We start from the raw sequence: 14740 nt of genomic DNA on the forward strand, positions 1-14740 counted from the left end.
ATAAACTACAAATTACAAACAATAAGGAAAAATAAAATGAAATCAAATGAATCAACCCAAATAAGACCCGCAGATTGCGCAGATTGCAGGACACACTGTATTACTACATATCGCGCCGCAGAAAACAGATTATACAAAACAACACAACAACAGAAAAACAGTATCAACGGAATCAGCAATCGCCACAGAACGAAGGGCCGAATAAATAAATAGAATAAAACATTTACTTAGACAAAATCAACCAGTAAAGTCAAACAACGTCAACAACGCATGCGACCAGGAAAGTCCCGTGAGCCCAATAAAAACAACTCTCGGTCAAATAATATTAGTTAGTAAAATAAAATAATAAATCAATGAAACTAGAATAAATCATGGTAACAGGCAACTAGCAGAAATGAAATATGAAGCAGAAATGAATCAATAAATCAAGAAAAATCGAATCAGATCAATGTGTAGCTTTAATCAATCAACATCAAAATGAAGGAATGAATGAATAATAAATGAATGAATGTACGTAAACTGAATGCAGGTAAAACAGCTAAGGATATTCACAAATTGGGAACTACAGAAAGTGTGTAACGCGCGACATACGTAACCAACATAACCGACATACATAGCCGACATAATGTAATGTAATGTAATGAAATGTAATATAATGTAAAATAATAAATACAGCAAATGAGTTATATTCCAACTAAATATAACCGTAGGTCTTATAGCCTCAATCCCCCCTACTTTATAAATTATAGATTATACGGTTGTAAGTCATAGTGTTCGAAAATGCGTTGATTTCAACCGTCGCCGCACGAACCGCGGCAGCACTCTTCAGCGCGACCGGCAGCCAACTTGGATGCCGGTCAGGCTGACCAATCACCGAGCTTGACGTCACCGGGAAGATGCCAACGGCTCTTGCTACGACGAAGCCGATGGTTCGGCCATTACCGTCTTGTATCGTTACTGTAACATCCAGCAGGAAGAGGAATAAATAAGAAAAAGTTCAATAATTAATATTTATTAAAATATTTATTCATTTTTCGTTTTTTTTTATAATTACAAACATGTAACAGTTCATTTTTATTTATTTTGTACGACATTGATTTAAATAATTATATTTGTAATTAACAAATAAACAGAATCTTATATTTATTAATATTTACGCTTAACAAATATTTTATATACTTCAGAATATACGTCGATAATTCTACCGCGTCGATAATTCTACCGCGTCGATAAAAGATCGACACAGCGCGCGAAATAAATAGAGAGAGATAGCAATAGCGAATAGAAAGAGATAGGAACAAGCGCAGAGTAGAAAGAGACGGCAATAGCGCGTAGACAGAGATAGCGATACGCACGGAGTCACGTACGCGCAGGTCAAAGTCCGAACACTTCCGGTATCGAAAACACAGGTAGAAAAAACTGCTACGTCAGCAGTTCTCCGGTATAAATACGAGCGTGCCGCGCAAAGAATTTTCACTTCGATTCTGATCGTAGTCCGAGACGGGTCTATGATACGATTTATATAGAATTCAGTAATCTTAGACTCTTTTGTCGGCAAAGCGGCAAAGGTACCGCGTCTGACCCGGGGCGTTCAACTATCGGTTCGCAGCGGTTCTCCTACGTGTCAGGTTCGCACCCAAGCTTAACGAGCGAGCGAAAGCAGAAGCTCCTTGGATGCGGCCTATCAGTACACTGGCTCTAGAGCGACGATACCGTTTTGCAGAGTTCGCTACCAAGCTTAACGAGCGAGCGAAAGCAGAAGCTCCTTGGATGCGGCCTGTTCATTGACGGCTAAGTTGCCCAGAAACCGAACTGCGGCCGAACGAGCCAACTCCTACAGCGTCGGAACGGATCTTGGCCAATTTCCCGACAATTCTTTCGAATCATTTATATTGTATTAAATTATATTAAATTATATTAAATTATAAATTCAAGTTTTATAATCGTATCTAGAACCGCATTTGCTAATCAATTTATTTACTCTGTATTTTTATTTTAGGTTGAATTATTTTTGTAATAATCTAATTTTCTTTTATTGTATTCCAATTTAGGCACAAACACGATTGTTAGTTTCTTTGTATTTTTCAATCCAGGGCGTACTCATTGTACATTACTAATACCATTATTTTCTTTTGTATTGCAAACACAGGGCGCAACATTTGTTACATTAATTCAATTCAATATTTAATTACTTAAATTCATTATTTAAATTCAATATTTAATTACGTTCAATAATATTCTTTTATATTACTTACCTACTTTTTTTATTTTATTTTTATATTATACACAAGACACCACATTTAATTTCTTGAATAAACACTCATATTATTATTTTTGAGAAAGGAATTTAGCGTTGGATTTTACTCCTTTACCGCGTGCCACCCGAACCTATTATCCCTTCCATTAAAATATATTAATATATAAAAAATACGAGTCGCCTTCTCATAGGGAACCGCTCTCCCTACGCGTCGGTGCAGTAGCGTGCTCGCGTATAATTCCGGGACGTTACATTACGGTAAACACGTGCAGTACTGGTTCCGAAAATTTCTAGCGCAATTAACGAATTTCGATTCTAAAGAACTCAGCATCGCAACGCGAATTCTGTGCCGACGGCCAACGCGAACTCGCGGTTAATCTAGTTCATGCAAATCCACGAAATTAGTAGAATTTCGTGGTGACCACGTGTTGAACCAACACGTGGTTTTAATACAGCGCAATCTCAATCGCAAATTCTCCGCGACGCGGGTGAATCTTCACGATCTACGATCATCATAAATTCGTGCAACGCACAATTTATTGTAAATACTGTACACAGTGTGTTTGTGCCTGTAAATATACATTGTTTGTTTTGTGCAATCTCAAGTGCATTCATTTTCAATTGCCGTCTTACTGCCGATCCTACATTCCGAACCGGTTCACAATCGCAAGCTCAAGACATCCTTACAATCTCGAACACTTTTGAACACATAGATTGCAAATTGTAAATTGCAAATTGTAAATTGTAAGCGATTGCGTCCATACAAATGCAAAAGGAATAAAAATTTACACCGAAAGATGTATAAGGATAAATCAAAGCACGCCTCGCAAGCATCCAAGTTTCCGCCACGCGCGCAAATCCGGCCGTAAATAAACAGGCTTGTATGCACTCTCGTACAGGGACTTTCCAACAACCAGGCAACTGGGCAGCATGCATCGATTCTGAGAAAAGAAGAGAGATCCATATTGGGGCCTTGCAAGACAACACAATCGGCCAGCGTCGTCGCTCCAAACGACAATAAACAGCCGTTCAAAACGAACGTCTTACCGATTAGGTAAGGAAGAAGAAACACTGTGCCCCTTTCTTTGAGGCAACTCTGCACTATTCTAAGCTGTATTCACTATTCCGTGCTGTAAATGCCACTTCCAGCGCAGCTGTGCAGAAGAAGAACAAGAAGAAGAAGAAATATCTCGGAATATGTGCGTGACGCCCCTTTCCATGAGGTGAATCTGCAAATATCTCGGAAACGGTGCGACCAATGGCAAAATGTTAAGAGACCTTTTTTGTAGGAAATTAAATTTCCTACTTTTTATGTTCTATGACATTTTTTGATCAGATGCGTAATTTTTAGAGATCTATCGAGATATTTAAAAGTTCCGACGCCGTACCAACATTATAAGAAAGAAGAAACACTGTGGCCCGTTTCCTGGATGTAACTCTGCGCTATTCTAAGCTGTGTTCACTATTCCCAGCTGTAAATGCCACTTCCAGCGCAGCTGAGCAGAAGAAGAACAAGAAGATTTTTATGTAACAATAAATGTCATAGAACATACATAGTAGGAAAATATAATTTCCTACAAAAAAGGTCGGTTAATTTTGCCATAGCTCGCACCGGTTCCGAGATATTTGCAGATTTACTTCAAGGACAGGGGCGTCACGTACATATTCCGAGATATTTCTTCTTGTGCTTGTTCTTCTTCTGCACAGCTGCGCTGGAAGTGGCATTTAGAGCTCGGAATAGTGTATACAACTTAGAATAGTGCAGAGTTACCTCAAAGAAAGGGGCCACAGTGTTTCTTCTTCCTTACCTAATCGGTAAGACGTTCGTTTTGAACGGCTGTTTATTGTCGTTTGGAGCGACGACGCTGGCCGATTGTGTTGTCTTGCAAGGCCCCAATATGGATCTCTCTTCTTTTCTCAGAATCGATGCATGCTGCCCAGTTGCCTGGTTGTTGGAAAGTTCCTGTACGAGAGTGCATACAAGCCTGTTTATTTACGGCCGGATTTGCGCGCGTAGCTAATTGCACTAGAAACTTTTGGATTCAGTACTGCCCGTGTTTACCGTAACGATACAAAACCGTAATGGCCGAACCACCGACTTCTTCGTAGCAAGAGCCATTGGCTTCTTCCCGGTGACGTCAAGCTCGGTGTTTGGTCAGCCTGACCGGCATCCAAGGTGGCTGCCGGTCGCGCTGAAGAGTGCTGCCGCGGTTCGTGTGGCGACGGTTGAGATCAACGCATTTTCGAACATTATGACTTATAACCGTATAATCTATAATTTATAAAGTAGGGGGGATTGAGCCAATAAGGCCTACGGTTATATTTAGTTGGAATATAACTCATTTGCTGTATTTATTATTTTATATTATATTACATTTCATTACATTACATTACATTATGTCGGCTATGTATGTCGGTTATGTTGGTTACGTATGTTGCGCGTTACACACTTTCTGTAGTTCCCAATTTGTAAATATCCTTAGCTGTTTTACCTGCTTTCATTTTACGTACATTCATTCATTTATTATTCATTCATTCCTTCATTTTGATGTTGATTGTTAAAGCTATACATTGATTTGATTCGATTTTTCTTGATTTATTGATTCATTTGTGCTTCATATTTCATTTCTGCTAGTTGCCTGTTACCATGATTTATTCTAGTTTCATTGATTTATTATTTTATTTTACTAACTAATATTATTTGACCGAGAGTTGTTTTTATTGGGCTCACGGGACTTTCCTGATCGCATGCGTTGTTGACGTTGTTTGACTTTACTGGCTGATTTTGTCTAAGTTAAATGTTTTATTCTATTTATTTATTCGGCCCTTCGTTCTGTGGCGATTCCTGATTCCGCTGATTCTGTTGTTCTGTTGTTCTGTTGTTTTGTATAATCTGTTTTCTGCGGCGCGATATGTAGTAATACAGTGTGTGCTGCAATTTGCGCAATCTGTGGATCTTATTCGGGTTGATTCATTTGATTTCATTTTATTTTTCCTTATTGTTTGTAATTTGTAATTTATATGTACTTTATATTTATTTCATTCCACCCTATTACAAACGTATGATTCATATTTATATATAATAAATAACCGTAGTATTGATTTTACTAACTGATTTATCCTCCATCGTGATCTGTCTGGAAGCTTGATTTGATGTTCGTGTGCTTTATACCTTCGTGAAAGTACTGTATATCAGACTTATCTTTGATGATAAGTTTGATGGTAAGTATGGATTCCTAGGATTGCGTGGGTGCACGATGGATGGTTTTGCAGTCGATAACTGTGTGAACCGGGTAACTGGCGCGCGGTAGGTAATTGCTACGCGGCAGATAATTGGTCTGCGGATAAGCGTTCAGGAACCGTTACGGAGCGAGCGGCCGAGTATTATGTGGTGGATGGAATATTTGCGGTTGGTAATATCTCTGATGCTGCGGTTGGTTACCTACTAGGGATAGCTTTACGGCTTATCTTCGGGCAGTATTGCATGCTTTACTTACTACGATGCGTTTTGCTATCGTTATCTTTCGTGGGTACCTTACTTCTAGTTTTCATCGCGGTGATTTATTGAAATTTGTTGAAGTATTTTCGATTTTATTTCCGCTTTTCGCTTTTGAACGTTTATATATTCTGTATAATTAGTTGATTAATTTGATAATTTGGTGGTTAATTTGATGGTCGATAATCATTATGGTATGGACGAGGGAATTCGAACACTAGGTATCTATGTTCTTTATGGTTTATGGTCGCGCTCTTTATTTTACTTCGCCCGGTTTCCTATCTTAGTTGACGTTCACATGGTCATCGGTCATCTATGATGTGATGTGATACGAAGTGTTAAGTGATAAGTGTCAAGTGAACTGAATTAATTAATTAATTGAATTGAATTTATTGAAATTATTGAATTTTGAATATTGTAATTTAAATTTTGTATTTATTCGTGCGGATGTGATTGCTGTGACAGTGCGCGTACTAATGTGCTACGCTCGGAGGTATTGTATTGTAGTGTAATTGCAGTGTATTTGTTAATGTGGTATCATTAGCTCCGTTTTGTGCATTTTATGCATTCGGTGCATTTATATTACTTACTATTATATATTATATATTATATGCTGTATTATGTTATATTATATTATGTTATATTGTATTATGTTATAATATTGTATTATATTATTTATGTTATTAATGTTATTACATCCAAGCTACGTTCAATCTACGTTCAATTGCGTTCAGCCTGCGTTCAATCTGTGACCATTTTAGGCATTGAATATATCATATGTTATATTATAATATTATTATTTTAGACCTTGGATTGTGTCCAGTTATTCAGCTATATTAGGTAGCTATGTTAGGCTATACTTAACCAGTATTCTGTATTAAATTGTATTGTATTGCATTATTATTATATAACTTCCTAACTTTCTATTCCATTATATTATTATAATTGAGTAAGTAAATGTACAGAGTAATTAACAATGGCATATGGCATATCGAATTGCATTGAATTAAATTACTTGATACAGATTATTAATATGTGTCTGCTTTATTTTACCTGCTGTGATGATAGCTGTGGTTATATCTGTGATGATTATATGTGCGATTATATTTGCGGTTATATTTATTTGACTTATTTTAATGGGTTTTGTATTATGGAATTTAGAAGAGTCTATCTGGATTGGATGAATTAATGAATTTATATCATCTGCGTATATTGCGTTTATAATCCCTTAGCATATTTTAAGGGTGGGTTTGATTCTGATTCTGGTTTCTTGTTTCTTAGTTCTTAGCTCCTTAGTTCCTCTTGTAGTATCATGCATTGTTTCTAAGCTTTCGGGGGTTGCCTGGGCTCCCAGGCATTGTCAATTAATTGTAGACTATAACATGTATCATATATCCTTTAGCAATTTAGATATGAATGACGTGTAACGACATTGGTTTATTGGTTTATTGGTTTATTGTTCGCCTTTCACTATTCACTATCCTTATTCTTTTCTTATTTTTATTCTTGGTCACTTGACATGTTTCAGTGACTTCTTCTTCAATTGAGTGTTACGTTTTACGTTCCATGTTCCTATAATGTTATTCACTGCTCTTTTGTAGCTCTTCGTACCCCCACTCAGGATAATGTTTTGCATACTATGTTTAATTCAATTCTAGTGCAGCTGTGACAGTTGTAAATCTGTGTATTTTGAATACTTACGGTACTTTATGCAATCTTTTGTACATTAAATACCCTTTCTTAATTACGATTCTGATTCTGATTTTGATTCTGATTTGGAAAGTGTTAGTTCACTATTGGTTAATACGGCTGGTGCTCAGGGAGGCATACGCTGCAGTAGTCGGTCCTGCATGATACAATGTCTTTATGGTTTTCTATACATACATATATGCGTTATGGTTCCTTAAATTCTTTGAATTTCTTGACCATGGATCTCATATGACTTTCTTATAGAAGTGTATGGCTTGGTTTAGCACCTATATGCATTTTCTATTAATTGGTATTAAAGGGGGTTTAATGGAACTGCATCATTTAAACTGACTATGGTATGAGGAGTTTAATTAATTATCTACATCGGTATACTTATAAAATTGATTATATTTGTAGTGTTTTCGTTACATATTATATGTACACAAATGTTCATAGTAATTTTGATCTATTGTAGTGTAGTTTAGTTTTCTTGTACCTTTATATTATGATTTAGTAGTAATATGGTTGTATGTGGGGTTTATTATTGATTGTTTATTATTGATTAGTTTTCACCACGCGCTGTATTGCATCGACTTACCTGTATCAGTATTAATATTAATACCATACTTATCGGAGCGGTATTATAATCCAGTAACAATCTAATCTACTCAATTTATAACTATTTGAATTGTTTGATCTGCCTTATGGTTTATGCCGATTTAGGTCTCATGTGCTCCCCATATTATATCTATTATTCTCATTATGAGGTATATGTTGCTACTTATCTTGATTGATGATTTGCTCGCAATAATTTCTAATTGTTTTTTATTGCCTTCATTTGATCATTGATTGTACTCCATCATGTTCGCTTGCCAACCACGTTGAGGTTGTGGTCGCGGAAATGTTCCTGCAAGTAAATTTAAGTAACTTAATAGTTTCAATGAATGGTTTCAATTATTAGTATTACATTAGGCTCACCTATTTATTTTCTTCCCAGCTTACTTTCTGGTTTTACCCTATATTCTATATTTTATACTGTATCTTATTTACCTTTACCTCTGATAATAATTAGTAGCATTTTATGTTATGTTATGTTTGCTTCTCTTCTCTCATGGCTGGCTTGTTATTTGCTATCTGTCTGGCGACTTTAATTTACTTTACGGTTCACATCCTTGGTTTATTTCATCTCAAAGGGTATAGCCGGATAAGATGGTCAAAAGTGCCCCCAAACCAAATTCGACTTCCAATGAACCATTCGATAGGTGATAAAAAAAAACTAGTCTGTGCCAACTTTCAACGCTGTATCTCATCTGAGAGGGTACTTACGGGTAAAAATGTAATCGCGAGGTTTTTGGCCAATTTCTCCTATTTATTAACATTCGAAAATTCTGAAAAAAATCAGGGACATTTATACTTGTGAGGCACATATTACAGAATTTTTTCAGATTTGTAAATTGAAAACTAAAGCCATGAAAAATCAAAAACGTCAAAAAATTCTGAAAAATGGCGATTTCGTATTGAAGGAGATGAGGTCCTACGATCATACTTTTTCTATAAGTGTATATTATTGATACTATTATCCTCAATTTTTTTCAGATTTTTGTCAGAGATGCGCCATAGTTAAAAAAATTAAAAACCGATTTTTTCGCTGTTTTTTGCGTGTTAGAGTTACTTATTGGGCGATTTTTGGTCTGTTATTTATGGTATATATACTGTTCAATGTTTTTACATGCAGTGGAATAGAATAGGAATTAAAAAAATTAAATAATCCTAATTGATAAAAGTACGTTACGAGCGTTATATCTCAAAAGATTGAAAGTATTTCCAACGGCGTCGGTGGCCCAGCGGTAAAGCGTCTGACTGCTGAACCGCTGCAAGCTTTTTTCGTAGGTTCGAGTCCGCGCAGGGTCAACTTTTTTTTTTTTTTCAAAATACATTTTTTCATGCTTCTACCTAAATGACAATCGTTAATATACTTGTTTACAAATGTTTCAATAATATTTGTTTAATATTATCAATATTATGTTATTATCAATAGAAAGAAAGGATCAGATTTGAAAGGAGCCACGGGTTTTTCCCTATGCTGTAAACCACCAATTTGTACTCAATACTTCAGCAGCTCAGAAATATTAGGAATTGAAACGTGGTAACAATAAGTTTATGAGGCCATCGAACAGTTTATTTTGCTAGAAATAATTTTGGGTTCATTGCCTGCCTTTATTGCCTTGTTATTAGTTTCTTTCATACTTGCGGCCAGTTCTCCAGTGCAGAAGCACCGTACAAAGAATTTTAGAAATTATCTATTATGCTAAAAGCTCTCAAAAATACCGGTGTTCCCAACGACCTTTTTGATACCTGTACCATTCGGGAGTCGCTACAGGTTTATTATTTTATTACTCATGCTCGGGATCGGTACAGTTCCATGGTTGATCAGTCCAGAAGTTAGCGATTACCTGCGAAATAAGTTTTGTCCTGTAAAAGGTGGTCGCACGGCTGGTTACCCTGTTTAAAATCAGCCAATTAAAAAAGGGAAACACTTCACCCACCAAAGCCTTCCACCTTTTTCCATCCCCACTATATTAGAAAATATTTTCCTTGGACAAAGTATGAACAGAAAGTGGTCATTCTTGGTTGAAACACCAAACAGTGCGTCGAGTGTCTGTTCATTGTTGTGTTAACAGTGTTTCGTTTCTTAGCGTGCTGTAATTTCTGGTTTCATACTTACAATATGTCATCCGTGAATACACAATTTCTTGACAGGAAATCCTTGCTTGGTAGATGTGTTCGTTGCAACATCATTGTTCGTAAAGCCCGCGGTCAGATACGTAAAATCAAAACGGCGCGTGATGCGGTGAAGTGCGCTAAAGTTTTGAATAAAGTGGTATATGTTGGTGACAGGTTGTGCGATAAGTGTGGATTATACATTCGCAAAAAATTTCATGATTTTCAACAATTTTTTTCCACTGAGGAATCTATAGTTGGTGTACCTTCTGTAGCCGGAACTTCTTCTGAAACTCCGTTTTCACCCACACGTTCGTCCCCTATTACAACCTCTTCATTATACTCCTCTTCCTCAGTCCAAGCAGAAAGCTCTGTTGTAGTTGAAACTGCTTGTTCTCCTCAACCTTCCACTTCTGCAGTTTCTTCTTCAGCTGCTGATGTGATCGAACTGTTTTTATCACCTGAACCTGTATCAACTGGTATAGTTTTGGAATCTTCTGTTAATTCTGGAGCATCCTCAACTGAAACATCCCTACGCGAGGAGACTAGTACATCTTCAATGCAATCTAGTATTCCATCCGATTCTTTAACACAGGATCCATCATTTGTCATGGATTTGAGTCACGTTGAAGAAGTATCGACGGAATGCGTAGAAATGCCATTTGCAAGGGTTATTTCAACCCATAAATATTGTTTCGTCTGTGGGTCAATCAAAAACATCATCAATGTACCAGCTGAAACCAGGAAACAGGTATTTCTTTTCAGAAGGATGTATGTTCCTAAAGGAAATCGGTGCTGTCGTAGCCATTTATTAGACAAGTGTTTATATGAGCAAGATATGTACAGTTTAAGAGTATATTCAAACAATAGTTTAATCGATGTTAATGAATTGCGCACTTATTTCGAATACCTTTCCGTGACTAATGGTAGCAGCATTAAAGATAAAATAGGCAATTTCACTCTTTCTGAGGAACGGTTAAAAGCATTTACGGGTTTAACGTGGGAACAGTTGATCCAACTTCGCGAAATGATGACTTCCATAAGGAAGTCAAAACAACGGGACATAACACAAGCACTTGTAGTATTTTTATTTAAATTGCGCACCGGAAATTCTAACAGCGTTATCGCTGCGATTCTCGGATTAAAACGGGAGCAGCAAGTGTCTGATTTTTGTACGGCTATAGTAAATTCATTTAAAAAGGATATTTTACCATTGCATTTCGGATTCGCGGCAGTTTCACGGGAAAGTCTCATAGATAACGAAACATCCATCGTCGCTAAAAGATTATTTAACTTAACTAACGAGCTAGCGCTGATCTTCGATGGGACGTATATCCGTCACCAAAAGAGTTCCAATAACGAATACCAACGAAAATCCTATTCCGGTCAAAAGAAGTCCCCGTTGTGTAAACCTTTCACGGTTTGCACGACAAACGGCTACATCGTCGACGTGCTGGGTCCTTTTTATGCCACTCAGAACGATGCTGAGATTATGCGAATCGTGATGCAAGATGCAAATGGTTTACAAACCATGTTACAGCCTGGGGATGTTTGTGTAGTTGACCGTGGATTCCGAGATGTAAAAGCGCATTTGGAAGAACGCGGTTTGACAGTGCTTATGCCTGCTCTGAAAGGTAAGCGCAAACAATTAACTACTGCAGAATCAAATGCATCTCGGTACGTCACCAAAATTCGCTGGGTTGTGGAAGCTGTTCACGGCATAATAGGCCAAAAATATAAATTATTACATCACCAAATGAGTAACAAAATACTACCTAAAGTTAGCCTATTTTGTAAAATAGCATGTTTCCTACATAACACCTTTGGGAAACGTTTAAATTCAGATGTAGGTCTTTGTGATGACATAGTACAGAGAATGTCTTTCCAAAAAAACACAGAAAATTCATTAACTCAACAAGCTGAGAACCACCACTGGAGCAGACGCAAAACTTTGTTTAAATCCATATCAGCTTCCGATGTTTTAGATTTTCCGAAATTAACAGAGAGAGATCTGAAAATCTTTTTTACCGGATCATACCAATTTTCACAAGCAGTATCATATTTAGCAGAAGTTATGGATGAGCATAATAACTTACATTTTAGTTGCAATAGACAGAATAAGAATATACTTAAATTCGAAATTAGATCACGTCATATTAATAGTAGAACTTACAAATGTTACATTGATTATACGCCAAATTCGATCGGATACTCCGGCATAAAGCGCTATTGTTGCGAATGTGCGAACGGTAACCGTACCGTCGGTTGTTGTTCGCACATAGCAGCCATAGTATATTACTTGTCACATGCAAGATTCCTGGCAAGAATTGTGAGGCCCGCGGAAATACTTAGTACGCTATTTAACAGTGAACAAATAACACCTGTAATTGAGGAAGACAGCGATGAAGATTAAGAATCTTATTCTGATTCTTTACTGCTTTTCCTACTTCCGAAAAAAAGATAAGTATCGTTCAAACTAAGACTATAAATGTGATTCACATCAGAAAATACAAACAATTGTTTAATTATTACAGCATGAAGAAACGAAAGCGAAGACCATAACAAACACCGAAGACATGAGGGGCTATCTTCAGTGAGACTACTTGTCCAGAATTGTTAAAGATAATGAAAAATATTAACAAATGCGGTAACAGACAAAATACATGACAAGAAAAACGGTAGAATAGTAAGTACTCCAAAATGGCATTTACGTATATTACAGATTAAAATATTAAACAAATATTATTGAAACATTTGTAAACAAGTATATTAACGATTGTCATGTAGGTAGAAGCATGAAAAAATGTATTTTGAAAAAAAAAAAAAAGTTGACCCTGCGCGGACTCGAACCTACGAAAAAAGCTTGCAGCGGTTCAGCAGGCAGACGCTTTACCGCTGGGCCACCGACGCCGTTGGAAATACTTTCAATCTTTTGAGATATAACGCTCGTAACGTACTTTTATCAATTAGGATTATTTAATTTTTTTAATTCCTATTCTATTCCACTGCATGTAAAAACATTTAACAGTATATATACCATAAATAACAGACGAAAATTCGCCCAATAAGTAACTCTAACACGCAAAAAACAGCGAAAAAATCGGTTTTTAATTTTTTTAACTATGGCGCATCTCTGACAAAAATCTGAAAAAAATTGAGGATAATAGTATCAATAATATACACTTATAGAAAAAGTATGATCGTAGGACCTCATCTCCTTCAATACGAAATCGCCATTTTTCAGAATTTTTTGACGTTTTTGATTTTTCATGGCTTCAGTTTTCAATTTAAAAATCTGAAAAAATTCTATAATATGCGCCTCATAAGTATAAATGTCCCTGATTTTTTTCAGAATTTTCGAATGTTATTAAATAGGAGAAATTGGCCAAAAACCTCGCGATTACATTTTTACCCGTAACTACCCTCCCAGATGAGATACAGGGTTGAAAGTTGGCACAGACTAGTTTTTTTTTATCACCTATCGAATTGTTCATTGCAAGTCGAATTTGGTTTGGGGGCACTTTTGACCATCTTATCCGGCTATACCCTTTATGGTTTATCTTGAGTTTAATTTTATGTGATTATATTGTGCGCTAGTGTTGAATGTTAAATATACCTCTTCTGCTATTTGGCTGCTCGGCTGTATGTATGTATGTTTGACGTTTTAGGTTTTGGAGGTTTTGTTGGTCATTAGCTTATGTCTAGTTCACTTATGCTCGCTTGCCTGCTTGCGTGCATTACTACTTATATGTACTTCACAGTTTCTCACGTTCTCATATTGCTTACTGTTTCTTTTACTGTTAACTATTCATTAACTGCTCTATTGCATTAGATGCATCAGATGCATATATATATTTATTTCTCGTTGTATTTGTGATTTGATTTAACCAGTTTTAGTATGTTTAGTATGTTTAGTATGCTTATTATGACAGCTGTTATTGAATGTGTGGGCTCCTCTATTCTATTCATGGGCTTCATGTGCTTATTAATTCCTATTCATTATTCATTATTTATTTATTCATTCACTCATTCATTTATTCATTTATTTATTCATTTATTCTTTACTCATTATTTATTCATTATTTATCGTTGCATATTTGGGGCATTCGAAGCGCTACTCGAAGCGCTATGCTTGTCATGAGCGTGTGTGTGTGTGTGTAAAGTATGTATGGGGCAGGTCATCGAGGATTGCAGCCTACCAAGATGTGGCACAGTCAACCGGGGAAAGGACTCGCCCCGGGCCCTGGCTGTGCTGAAGAGCAAGCCCTGTTAAAACAGTTGAACACATGGCGCGACCACCCGTTGAGCAGGAGCTCCGGTTCCTGGTCGTGGCCGAAGACAAATGGCCTGTCCTCGTGGAAGGTCAGGTGGGCGTGATGACTGCAAGGATAAGCCACATCATCATTATCAACCAACCATGGTGGACGAAGATGGACACGGCCAACTGTGGAGATACGATGTCCCAGTTCCTGGCTGTGTTGAAGAGCAAGCCCTGTTAAAACAGGTGAACACATGGCGCGATCACCCGTTGAGCAGGAGCTCCGGTTCCTGGTCGTGGCCGAAGAGGAACCCCTGTC

At 36.9% G+C, this 14740-nt stretch overlaps 1 protein-coding gene across 1 annotated transcript; it reads left to right on the forward strand.

Annotated features, from left to right (window-relative positions):
- The first annotated feature begins 10932 nt into the window (after window positions 1–10932).
- On the forward strand, window positions 10933–12576 carry LOC123988053. The gene has a single exon (XM_046286787.1). The coding sequence runs from the start codon at window positions 10933–10935 to the stop codon at window positions 12574–12576; it is 1644 nt and encodes a 547-aa protein (XP_046142743.1).
- The last annotated feature ends 2164 nt before the right edge of the window (window positions 12577–14740 follow it).

Source organism: Osmia bicornis, chromosome 1 (assembly GCF_907164935.1).
Source record: "Osmia bicornis bicornis chromosome 1, iOsmBic2.1, whole genome shotgun sequence".
Taxonomy (NCBI): domain Eukaryota; kingdom Metazoa; phylum Arthropoda; class Insecta; order Hymenoptera; family Megachilidae; genus Osmia; species Osmia bicornis.

Bases quoted from the DNA above. Each gene is read 5' to 3' on its own strand.
- LOC123988053 (XM_046286787.1), top strand. From the start codon at position 10,933: ATGTATGTTCCTAAAGGAAATCGGTGCTGTCGTAGCCATTTATTAGAC.